This window comes from Pristiophorus japonicus, chromosome 11 (assembly GCF_044704955.1).
Source record: "Pristiophorus japonicus isolate sPriJap1 chromosome 11, sPriJap1.hap1, whole genome shotgun sequence".
In the NCBI taxonomy this organism is placed as follows: Eukaryota; Metazoa; Chordata; class Chondrichthyes; family Pristiophoridae; genus Pristiophorus; species Pristiophorus japonicus.
In genome coordinates this window covers 72,800,246-72,812,450 of record NC_091987.1, presented here as the reverse complement: position 1 = coordinate 72,812,450, position 12,205 = coordinate 72,800,246, and the positions used below count along the sequence as shown (strand labels likewise).

General features: G+C 47.4%; 1 protein-coding gene across 6 annotated transcripts in view; it reads right to left on the bottom strand.

Annotated features, from left to right (window-relative positions):
* spag17 (sperm associated antigen 17) overlaps positions 1-12,205 on the bottom strand; it is a 564,758-nt gene that overhangs the window by 95,134 nt on the left and 457,419 nt on the right. For all 6 annotated transcript variants that reach the window (XM_070893521.1, XM_070893526.1, XM_070893524.1 and 3 more), the window contains one exon: positions 9,822-9,933. In XM_070893521.1, the coding sequence (XP_070749622.1) occupies positions 9,822-9,933 (112 nt within the window). The remainder of the gene's footprint in view (positions 1-9,821; positions 9,934-12,205) is intronic.

The following is a 12,205-nucleotide window of genomic DNA, read 5'->3' as shown; positions in this document are numbered from 1 at the left end:
AGGATTTCCTTCAGTTCCTCCTTCTCGCTAGACCCTCGGTCCCCTAGTATTTCCGGAAGGTTATTTGTGTCTTCCTTAGTGAAGACAGAACCAAAGTATTTGTTCAATTGGTCTGCCGTTTCTTTGTTCCCCATTATAAATTCACCTGATTCTGACTGCAAGGGACCTACATTTGTCTTCACAAATCTTTTTCTCTTCACATATCTATAGAAGCTTTTGCAGTCAGTTTTTATCTTCCCTGCAAGCTTACTCTCATACTCTATTTTCCCCTTCCTAATTAAGCCCTTTGTCCTCCTCTGCTGAATTCTAAATTTCTCCCAGTTCTCAGGTTTGCTGCTTTTTCTGGCCAATTTATATGCCCCCTCCTTGGATTTAACACTATCCCTAATTTCCCTTGTTAGGCACGGTTGAGCCACCTTCCCCGTTTTATTTTTACACCAGACAGGGATGTACAATTGCTGAAGTTCATCCATGTGATCTTTAAATGTCTGCCATTGCCTATCCACCGTCAACCCTTTAAGTATCATTCGCCAGTCTATTCTAGCCAATTCACATTTCATATCATCGAAGTTACCTTTCTTTAAGTTCAGGACCCTAGTCTCTGAACTAACTGTGTCACTCCCCATCTTAATGAAGAATTCTACCATATTATGGTCACTCTTCCCCAAGGGGCCTCGCACAACAAGATTGCTAATTAATCCTCTCTCGTTACACAACACCCAGTCTAGGATGACCAGCTCTCTCGTTGGTTCCTCGACATTTTGGTCTAGAAAACCATCCCTTACACACTCCAGGAAATCCTCCTCCACCGTATTGCTACCAGGTTGGTTAGCCCATCTATATGTAGATTAAAGTCACCCATGATCACTCCTGTACCTTTTTTGCACGCATCCCTAATTTCCTGTTTGATGCCATCCCCAACCTCACTACTACTGTTTGGTGGTCTGTACACAAGTCCCACTAGCGTTTTCTGCCATTTAGTGTTCCGCAGCTCTATGCATGAACTCATTGAATGGCGGTGCAGGCTCGAAGGGCCGAATGGCCTACTCCTGCACCTACTTTCTATGCATACAGATTCCACATCATCCAAGCCAATGTCCATCCTTACTATTGCGTTAATCTCCTCTCTAACCAGAAACGATACACCACCTCCTTTTCCTTTCGATCTATCCTTACTGAATATTGAATACCCCTGGATGTTGAATTCCCAGCCTTGGTTACCCTGGAGCCATGAGTCCATAATCCCAATTACATCATATCCGTTAACAGCTGTCTGTGCAGTTAATTCATCCATCTTGTTACGAATGCTCCTCGCATTGAGACACAGAGGCTTCAGGCTTGTTTTTTTAAACACTTTTTGTCCTTTTAGAATTATGTTGTAATGTGGTCTTTTTGATTTTTGCCTTTGATTTCTCTGCCCTCCACTTTTCCTTATCTCCTTTCTACCTTTTGCTTCTGCCCCCATTTTACTTCCCTCTGTCTCCCTGCATAGATTCCCACCCCCCTGCCATATTAGTTTAAACTCTCCCCAACAGCACTAGCAAACACTCCCCCTAGGTGTTCAGTTCCGGTCCTGCCCAGGTCCAGACTGTCCACCTCCCCCAGAACTGGTTCCAATGTCCCAGGAATTTGAATCCCTCCCTCTTGCATCAGTCCTCAAGCCACGTATTCATCTTAACTATCCTGCAATTTCTACTCTGACTAGCACGTGGCACTGGTAACAATCCTGAGATTACTACCTTTGTGGTCCTACTTTTTAATTTAACTCCTAGCTTCCTAAATTCAGCCTGTAGGACCTCATCCCATTTTTTACCTATACCGTTGGTACCTATGTGCACCACGACAACTGGCTGTTCACCCTCCCTCTCCAGAATCCTTGAGACATCCTTGACCCTTGCACCAGGGAGGCAACATACCATGCTGGAGTCTCGATGACGGCCGCAGAAACGCTTATCTATTCCCCTTACAATAGAATCCCCTACCACTATAGCTCTCCCACTCTTTTTCCTGCCCTCCTGTGCAGCAGAGCCACCCATGATGCCATGAACTTGGCTGCTACTGCCTTCCCCTGATGAGTCATCTCCCCCAACAGTATCCAAAGTGGTATATCTGTTTTGGAGGGAGATGACCGCAGGCGACTCCTGCACTATTGTAAGAGCAAAAAACGTTAGTCAGGGGTTAAATAATTCGGTGTAATTAACATATAAAGTAAGAAAGAATGAGAGTAAGGTTTAAAATGCGTTCATTGTAGAATAGCTGATTTAGGCAAAACATAGAAGTTCAGAGAAATTCTCTTAGGAGATAAGAACACCCACAGGATTTATGTAGACAGCTTGCAGTAATAATGAGCGAAGACCGCAATGCTCCAGTCGCACGAGATAACAGACACAAGGCCTCTTTGAAATGGGTAACAGACAGGTGGTCTGCCAAGGTTACAGCCTGAAAGCTAGTATGGGAACATGTTTACAGAAAAGTAACACATAACCTATAGGGGAGGGGGGCTTTTCCCATAGCAACAGTGATGTACCAATTAGAAATCACTGTAACCAACAGAACCATTAGAAATTACTGTAACCAATAGAATCATTAGAAATTACTGTAACCAATAGATACATTAGAAATTACTGTTACCAATGATATTGCCTGTAACCTGTATTAACCAATGTATTAGTAGCAAGTGGGCGGGGACTGATGGCAAATAACCAATGGAACACTTCCCCGCGTAGTTCCACCATTTTGACTGTATTTGAATTGCATAAGAATGTAACTCCGTAGCTTGTCGCATAAGATCTGCGTTGAGAGCACTCAGTAACGGTACTGATGAGACCGGATCCCCCTTGATTAATCAGGTTTTAATAAACAACTCTTTTCTCTATAAAAGACCTTTCGTGTGAGTGTTATATTTTTAATACTCCACAACTATATTCCTACTCCTGCTCTGCCTGATGGTCACCCATCCCTTATCTGCCTTTGTAACCTTTACCTGTGGTATGACCAACTCACTAAACATGCTATTCACATCCTCAACATCGCGGATGCTGCAGAGTGAATCCATGCGCAGCTGCAGTGCCATCATGTGGTTCCCCATTACTAATTCCCCAGTCTCGTCCTCTAAGTAAGGGGCTAACATTTACTTTAGCCACTCTTTTCCTTTTTATATATCTATAGAAACTCTTGCTCCCTGTTTTTATATTTTGTGCTAGTTTACTTTCATAGTCTATCTTCCCTTTCTTAATATTTTTTTTAGTCATTCTGTGCTGGCTTTTAAAAGCTTCCCAATCTTCTGTCCTCCCACTAGTTTTGGCCACATTGTATGCCCTTGTTTTTAATTGGATACCATCCTTTATTTCTTTAGTTAGCCATGGATGGCTAACTTTTCTCTTACGCCCTTTCCTCCTCACTGGAATATATATTTTTTGAGAGTTGTGAAATATCTCCTTAAATGTACGCCACTGTTCATCAACCGTCCTACACTTTAATCTATTTTCCCAGTCTACTTTAGCCAACTCTGCCCTCATACCTTCATAGTCTCTCCTATTTAAGCTTAGTACGCTGGTTAGAGATTCTCACCCTCTTCAATCATGCTATGATCACTCATTCCAAGGGGATCCTGGACCACCGGGGAGCGGAGCGCCGTGGCATCAGCCCAGCACTTAAGCAGAGTGCCTGGCTGCAAGATCGCGACACGGACCTCGCATTCAACGATGCAACAGGTCAAGTCGGTCAATTTTTTTTGCGCATGCCACCTCTTCTTTAACTAGTGCCAGGCGAGCGGCCTACTGCTCGGTACGTGCCACCTGAAGCTGTCGCTATCATCACCCGGCGCAGATTCAGGGGGCGCTCCAAAATCTTTGCTCCAGGACGGAAACGGGTCGCCGCGCACGGTGATTTTGTCGACACAGCCAGCATAGCGGAGCGGGGTGCTACCGGTTACCGCTGCCGCTAAATTTCGCAGTTGTTAGCGGCGCCGTGCCTGGGCCAAAATTAGTTTGCGCCCCCCGGGGATGCAACGGGAGGCGCAAACATCCCCAATTTCTCCCCCTTTGTGCTATTTAGGAGGCTTAGGAAAATAGAGCTCTCCCATCGAATAACTCTCGATAGAGTCTAATTTCTACTATACCTAATATGTTGCTATAATCGATCTTTGACAGTCGTCTGCCCCGATCCTAACATCAGTCAGTTTGCAGAGATGAACAGTTCCTTTTAAAACCACATTTTCCCTTTTCCTTTATACGTAACACAAGAATATGACAACACAAAAGCATAGAAGGATTTTATCCTTTATTGGTTATGGTATTTTATGCTTCTTACTCTGCCTCTCCCAGGGGTATGTGGTAGTGGGGATCGTGTCTAGTCATGATGCTCCGGCATCATGAGCATAGGGACAGGCCATTTTCATATTTTCGTACAACAATTCATGTAAAAGCCCTTGAAAGCTACCCTTTCCACACATACATCTGTACTTCTTAATCTGAATCCTCGAAAATCAGGGAAACAGCACTTGAAAGATGAATAGCTTTATTCTGCTGTGCTTAATGCCATGCATATTCAAATAACCCAATATATAAATTTTTGTATTGTTATTTTTATATCAAGGAAGTATTACCCACTAAGGCCCAAGGCCTATGACCCATAGGGCAGACACCATGAAAGTTGAAAAGAGTAAAACAGAATCCAGAGGTAGCCAACCAATCACAAGTTAAACTGCTGTTGAGGTATTTTAAAAAAATGAGTTGTGTTATATATGAATAAAGAGTCAGACTGAACACTGTGAGTTCAAAGTAAAGTGTGACCGTAGTCTTTTATTGCAGGTCTCCAGAGTGCCTCTCCAGCCTGTGAGGCCTCCTTAAGTACAGGTGCTCCCAAGGGATTGTGGGATCCCTTGGGACTCCAGGGGATAAGCCCTCTGGTGGCTATATAAGGTATTTGCAGGTTTACATATATAACAAGTTGTATGATTTATGATTTGTTTGTTAGTGCTCTGAAAAGCCCTTTAAAATAAAAGAAAACTGTAAACTTCAATTTACATCCTTTTATTGTAAAAAAAAAATTACGAATGGCAAATTCATGGATCCCTACATTATGGGTACCCAAAGACAGCTAGATTTGTATCCCCTTTCTGTTGTTACTGAGTGAAAGGAAGACATCAGAGACTGGAGAACCTGGGCAATAGAGTAATGTAACTCTGAAGTCGGGACAGGGTGCCAGCATATGCTGCAAAATCTGTACAATTGAGATATGCATGCAGCTAGCCTATTATGAACTCTACGCTGACAAAATATCAGTTTCTTTAGGTGTTACAGCAGTTTTATCTCACCAGCATGACGGGCTGGATTTTCGGCTTTGTGATTTTGGGGCGGTAATGGTGCCGGGGTTTCTGGTACCACCTGGAAAAAGCTTGCGCCCTCATTTGCAAATTTTTGCAGAAAATGAGGTTCCACGATTGGGGCACAAAATCAAGTGTTACACCCCAGCCGAAAATCGCGGCATTAAAAAAAAGTTCGCCATTTCGCTCATGCGCAGAGGCGTTTCAATTTTCCTGGGCACAGACGGTACATTAGGGTGTGGCATCCACAGATGACCTGACCCACTTCAAACACAGCAGGAGATGGCACAGCAAGAGGGTAGGCAGCATGCTAGGCAATTCTCTCCAGTGGCTGCTGAGGCCTTAGTGCAGGCCATTGAGAGGAAGAGGAGGCCTACACTCCATCTGGTTGGGGGAAGGAGGCCCGTGCCCAGCATCTTTAGGAGAATTAGGAGGGAGATTGCCCAGGAGGTATCAGTGGCAGATAGGGTGGCCAGAACTGGCACACAATGCCGCAAGAAGTTCAACGAACTTGACATTTATGTAGGTCTGCCGTGCTTGCAAGATCACTGTCTCACACAATGTTGTTGTTGGAGCTGCCCTTTCACAATGTGTTACATGCAGGCCGAGGTGTGGGTTGTTGAATCTATCAGAAAGCTGCAGGCACACTAAGGGAATTAAGGGTTACGGGGAGAGGGCGGGTAAGTGGAGCTGAGTCCATGGCCAGATCAGCCATGATCTTATTGAATGGCGGAGCAGGCTCGAGGGGCTAGATGGCCTACTCCTGTTCCTAATTCTTATGTTCTCCAGCCATTCCCTCTGCATTCAGGATGCATGTACCCTCTCGTCCCCTAATCATTGTTTAATCAGAGCCTCCTTACGCTCCACTCCCACTGTTAATATGCATATTCCAAAGATCACCCTGAGCCGCGATGCTACCTGCCTCTCACCTCCTCCCACTCTTTGAAAAGCCTCAGTCACCGGCCACACAGATTGAACTGAAGACATTTGCACATCCACACAGTGGGAGCTATTGCACTATGGAAGGCACATGTGGCATAACAGGAGGTAGACTCTTACTGCTCGCATTGCAGGCCGAGCTCTCCCATATTAGAAGGGAGCAACGATGAATGGGAGGCAGACTGCCGCAGCAGCTGGAGCTCACTGAGGTGGAGCAGTGAGTGTCGGCCCTCATGGGCACCCCAGTTCGCACAATGGCCCGGGGTGATGCTGAGCTTCCTTCGGGTAGTGAGGGCATGTGAATGGAACTTGCAACTGATGTGACTTCCTTGACCCCTAATATGAAGTGGCCAGTCCCTTTACATATACGTGTCCAATACCACCTTCCTGCTATCACCCTGTCCCCTCCCCTGCTGCTAACCATACATCTGTTGTTTTCTGCTTACAGGCGACCAGCCTGAAGCACGCCAGCCTTCCCGTGAGCCATCTACATCTGGCCACAGGGGAGATGATGAGGGAGGGGATGAGAGTCTGCTGCTCGAGTGTCAGAGCTCACCAGTCATACCGTCTGGGGACACAACATTGGGGGACGAAGGCGACTTCCAAAGATTTGTGGACTCAAACTCCTGGCCCCAGTGGCCTACAGCAATGCCGAGCGGGAGGGGAAGCTCGGAGACAAGCTACCCGGTGGGTGAGTTGGCACAGTAGTCCTGCTGAAGAACAGGCAGACATGGTGACAATGTCCATGGAGAACATGGAAATGCACCGAGAACTCATGGGTGCATTAGGTAGGATCCCCCAGAGCATAGAGAAAGTTGCTGTGAGTGTCCGGAGGCTGCCTCACGCATTGTCTGTGCATCTGAGGACTCCAGGCGAGGCCATCCTTGCTCACTCACAGAGGCAGGTGGCCTCCAGCAGCGACAGTGACGTTCCAAAGTATGTGTTGCATGTCATGGGTGAGTTAGCAGCAGCGATCGCATCGCAGGCACAAGCTACGGTCCAGCTTGGTGATGTCATGAGGTCGCTGACTGCTGCCATCCTTTCGGTCCTCCCCACTGTCCAATGGGCAAGTGACGGTGCCGAAGCAGGCGGTAAGTTGAGGCCCAGCCCTGTGTGAGTGTCATTGAATCCCAGGAAATGGAAGGTGCTGTCCTTCCTCAGGATGACAACATTCCGGCTCCCACCACTGACTCTCCCATTATGCACATTACACGGTCCACACCCGAGCCATCAGAGACTGCTTCCGCCGATACTGTGCGCAGCAGTCCGCAGGTGGGCCATCTAGGCCCAGAGCTGGTCTAGGACATCCTCCTCGGCTGTCTGTAGTGTCTGGCCCACCAACACAGCAGCCCTTAAGCAGCCTTGCTGCAGGCACTGAGACCTCATTGAGGAGGAGCAGCAGACGTCGGAGGGTGATGAAGGGAAAGGGTGGGAAAGCTCAGGACAAGTCACTAAGGGGTGTGAGAACGTTGTGTAGATGCCCTCATGTTTTGTGATGGCGCTTGTAAATAGTTCAGTTGAAGTAATCGAATGCATTGTTCTTGACTGCCTTGAAGCAGAAGGCTGTTTATTGAACTGTTTTGTTTTGTTGGGGTGGGGAAGGGGCGGTGGAGGGAACTGTTTGTTAATTTGTGGGAGTAAATTGTAATTTTGATAATTTGCCATTGGTGTCATGTGTATCATTCCAATGTTCACCAGATATGTGCCTTTGTGATTGCACATAGTGTGGCCAGTTTAAGCTGCATCCCTCAGCTTCCTCCATTCATGCAAAGCGGTCAATTATGAGCTGGCGACATGCGGTCTTGGTCTGGCAGCATCTGGATGCGGCCTCCCCTGTGGATGGGGTGGCTGTGCAATTGGGGCCTCGCCAGGCTCCTCTTCATCGTCCTCCTCCTCCTGAGGTGGGCCTGCAATTCCCACTTGCAATGCCTGGCCCCTCATGATAGCCAAGTTGTGCAGCATGCAGCAAATGACAATGAATTCAGAGACCTGTTGAGGGGAGTATTGAAAGCTGCCTCCAGAGCGGTCCAGGCAGCGGAAGCACTGATTGAGCACCCCAAGTGTCTGTTTGATTATGTTGTGGGTGGCTGCATGGCTCTCACTGTAGCGTTCCTCGGCTTCTGTGGTGGGGCTGCGGAGGGGGGTCATGAGCCAGATGGCTAGGCTGTATCCTTTATCCCCGAGCAGCCAGCCCTGGCCTTCCCTTTGTCACTGAAACATTCGTGAGACACTGCTCTCATGCAAGATGAAAGCATCATGTGCGCTCCCTGGATAGCGGGCATTCACTGCGAGGATGCGCTGAGTGTGGTGGCACACCAGTTGGATGTTTAGGGAGTGGTATCCCTTTCCGTTTCTGAATATCTCTGCGTTGTGGAATGGTGCTCGCTAGGCCACGTGTGTGCAGTCAATGGCTCCTTCATCCCTCGGGAAGCCTGCAATTCTGCCAAACCCAAATGCCTGCTCATTCTGGATGTCCTTGCTCATTGGGAACTTTATGAAGTCCGTTCTGCGGGCATACAGAGTCTTTGCGATATGCCGAATGCAGCGATGTGTAGCATATTGAGAGCTGCTGCATATCTCCCCTGCTGCTGCCTGGAAGGAGCCGGAGGCATAGAAGGCCAGCGGCACATCACATTCATTGCGATGGGCAGCACAGTCCTGTTGGCGCTGGAAGGCTGTAGGTCTGCCTGAAGGAGATGGCATTTCTCTGTCAGTACTTCCTTTCGAAGCACAGCCTTCTCACACATTGCTCCTCAGAGAGCTGGAGGTATGAGCGTTGATGTCTGTAAACCCGTGGGTGTTAAGCCCTCCTCCTCAGTTGTCTTCGGCCACACCTCATCTGTGGGCCGACATGGCCAAGAGCCCTTCTTCTAGCTTTATGCCGCCTGGCAATAGCATGGACATGATACACTGGTGAACTAGTAATGCCTCAATTAAATTCTCTCACTGAAGTTGTAAGGAGACTGTAAAGGCAGATAAAACTGCCGCTTTGAAGTCGGAGTTTGACGCAGTGTGCTGTGCCCAACCGTTGCAGTCAATGTGACCTACGATGTAATCCTCCTCCTCCCTCCATTTAAATATGCTGCTAATACTGCCTGCTGCACCCTAGGAACACCTAGTTTTTCAGGCGTTTCCTGGGGCGGGTGTATAATGAGGCTTTAGGGCTTAATTTTGCGCCCAGGGCACTAGTGGATCATTGCACGATGATTGACGTCATGATCTCAGTGAAACTAGAGGGTGGGGCGGTAAGTTCTTGCGCCGCCGTAAACCATGAGCCAAATTTTCCAACCGGGCAGTAAAAGCTGGACAACCACCGTAACGTCTAGAAACAACCTTTAATGCCCCTCTGGGATGCTAACAGAGGCGGAAGGGAGCCAAAAATCCAGCTCAAAATATTTTCAGCATTTCCCTGATTCTACATACTTAAAAGTACCATTTGAAATAAAGCTGTTCAATTGTATTTTTGCAAGAGAGTTACAAAGGTTTCATGATTCTTCATGGGGTAACCTCAAAGTAGATCTGATCCCCTGATTATTGTAAGTATTGTACCACTTACCTGTACCTGAATCAGGAACAGCTGAAGCCGAACCATTAATTGCCTCTGAACATGGCACCTTCATCCTTTGACTTACTGGAAATGACTTTGGTAAATAATGCATATTATGCCCCTGGACAAAGTAAATTTTTATAATGTAAGACTTTTACATATCCCAACAATGCAACAAAAATTTAAATATATTTATTATGCAGGGTGTTTTACTTAAAGAGATAATAAATCAAGAAATGCACTTTGTATTTAATTGTATTTGTATTTAATTAATTTGTATTTACTCCAATTGAATATTGGGAAGACCGAAGCTATTGTTTTCGGTCCCCGCCACAAACTCCATTCTCTAGCCACTGACTCCATCCCTCTCCCAAACTTCTGTCTGAGGCCGAACCAGACTGTTCGCAACCTTGGTGTCATATTTGACTCTCAAATGAGCGTTCGATCACATATCAACTAAGACCGCCTATTTCCACCTCTGTAACATCGCCGTCTCTTCCGTTGCCTCAGCTCATTCTCTGCTGGAGCACTCATCCTTTGTTGCCTTTAGACTTGACTATTCCAACACACTCCTGGCTGGCCTCCCACATTCTACCCTATGTAAACTAGAGGTGATCCAAAACTCGGCTGCCTGAGTCCTAATTTGCACCAAGTCTCGCTCATCCATCAGCCCTATGCTTGCTGCGCTACATTGGCTTCCGGTTAAGCAAAGCCTTGATTTCAAAATTCTCATCCTTATTTTCAAATCCTTCTATGGCCTCGCCCCTCCCTATCTCTGTAATCTCTTCCAGCCCCACAACCCAGCGCGCCCCCCCCCCCTCCTCCAAGATGCCTGCGTTCCTCTAACTCTGCTCTCCTGAGCATCCCCGATTATAATTGCTCAACCATTGGTGGTCGTTCTTTCTGTTGCCTTGACCCCAAGCTCTGGAACTCCCTGCCTACATAAAACATAAGAACATAAGAACCTCTCTGCCTTTCTACCTCTCTTTCCTCCTTCAAGATTTTCCTTAAAACATACCTCCGTGACCACCTGCGCTAATTTTTACTTAATGTCAAATTTTTATCTTGTAATATTCCTGTGAAATGCATTGGGACGGTTCACGGCATCAAATGCGCTATGTAAATACAAGTTGTTGTTGTTAAAGTACCCCCCCTATTATGGGAAAATAGCTTAGAATTTCAGGCACTTGGGGGGGCATAGAGTGCAATTGCTGAGGCTGAATGGTGAGGCTTAGCGTGCCCCTGATATTGGGCTTCGGGACTTGTTTCCATCATGTTGCCGATGCTTTAAAATTGAAAGAAGATCGGTCCACTGCGATGCTAGGTAATTGAGGACTGGGTCGGAGACCAGACGTAGAGAGCTTGGAAGCCGGGTCGGGGAGAGAGAGATTGGAATGTGGGGGGGCGAGAGAGAGAGAGAGAGATCGGTGGCTGGGTTGGGGGGGGGGCTTTGAGCGGGATTGGAGGCCGGGTCGGAAGGAGAGATCGGCGGCGGGGGAGGGGGAGTTTTGAGCGAGATTGGAGGCCGGGGGAAGGTAGATCGGTGGTAGGGTCGGGGTGGGGGGGAGGAGGGGGAAAGAGGGGGGGAGAGAGAGAGAGAGAGAGAGAGAGAGGGAGGATGCTAGTGTCATGTAGTCAACTATTATTGTAACCCATGTATAAACTGACCTAAGTGGTACACCTTGAGAACATTGACCACAAGGGGATGAACTTGTGGGAGACACTCCTAACCTGGACTTTCAGGTATAAAAGGGGAAGCTCCACCTATTTTCATCACTTGAGGTCTTGGTAATAAAGGTAACTGGTCACAGATTGATCTTCTCTCAAATATGGGCCTCGTGTGCATTTATACTGTATAATAAGGACATATCATTGGCGACGAGAAACTAGGATTTAAACCACGCGAGCATGGCCACTAGCAGCACAGAAGAGAGGTACTGTGTTGGTGATGATTGGGACGACTTTATTGAGAGACTACAGCAAAGTTTTGTCACTAAGGAATGGTTGGGACAGGATTCGGCCGACAAACGCAGGGCTCATCTCCTGACGGTTTGTGGATCCAGAACGTACTCCCTGATGAAGGACCTTCTAGCGCCAGAGAAGCCGACGGACAAGATGTTCGAAGAGCTCAGTAAGTTGATCGGGGAACACCTTAAACCGGCGAGCAGCATGCACATGGCGAGACACCGGTTTTACATGCACTGGCAGCGAGATGGGCAAAGCATTCCAGACTTCGTGGCAGACCTCCGGAGACTGCGAGCCTATGTAAGTTCCCAGATGCATGCAGAGCGGAGAGGCTGCGAGACTTTTTTATTGAGGGCATCGGGCACGCTGGGGTTTTCAGGAAACTGATTGAGACCTAAGACTTGACCTTGGAAGCGGTGGCTCTGAAA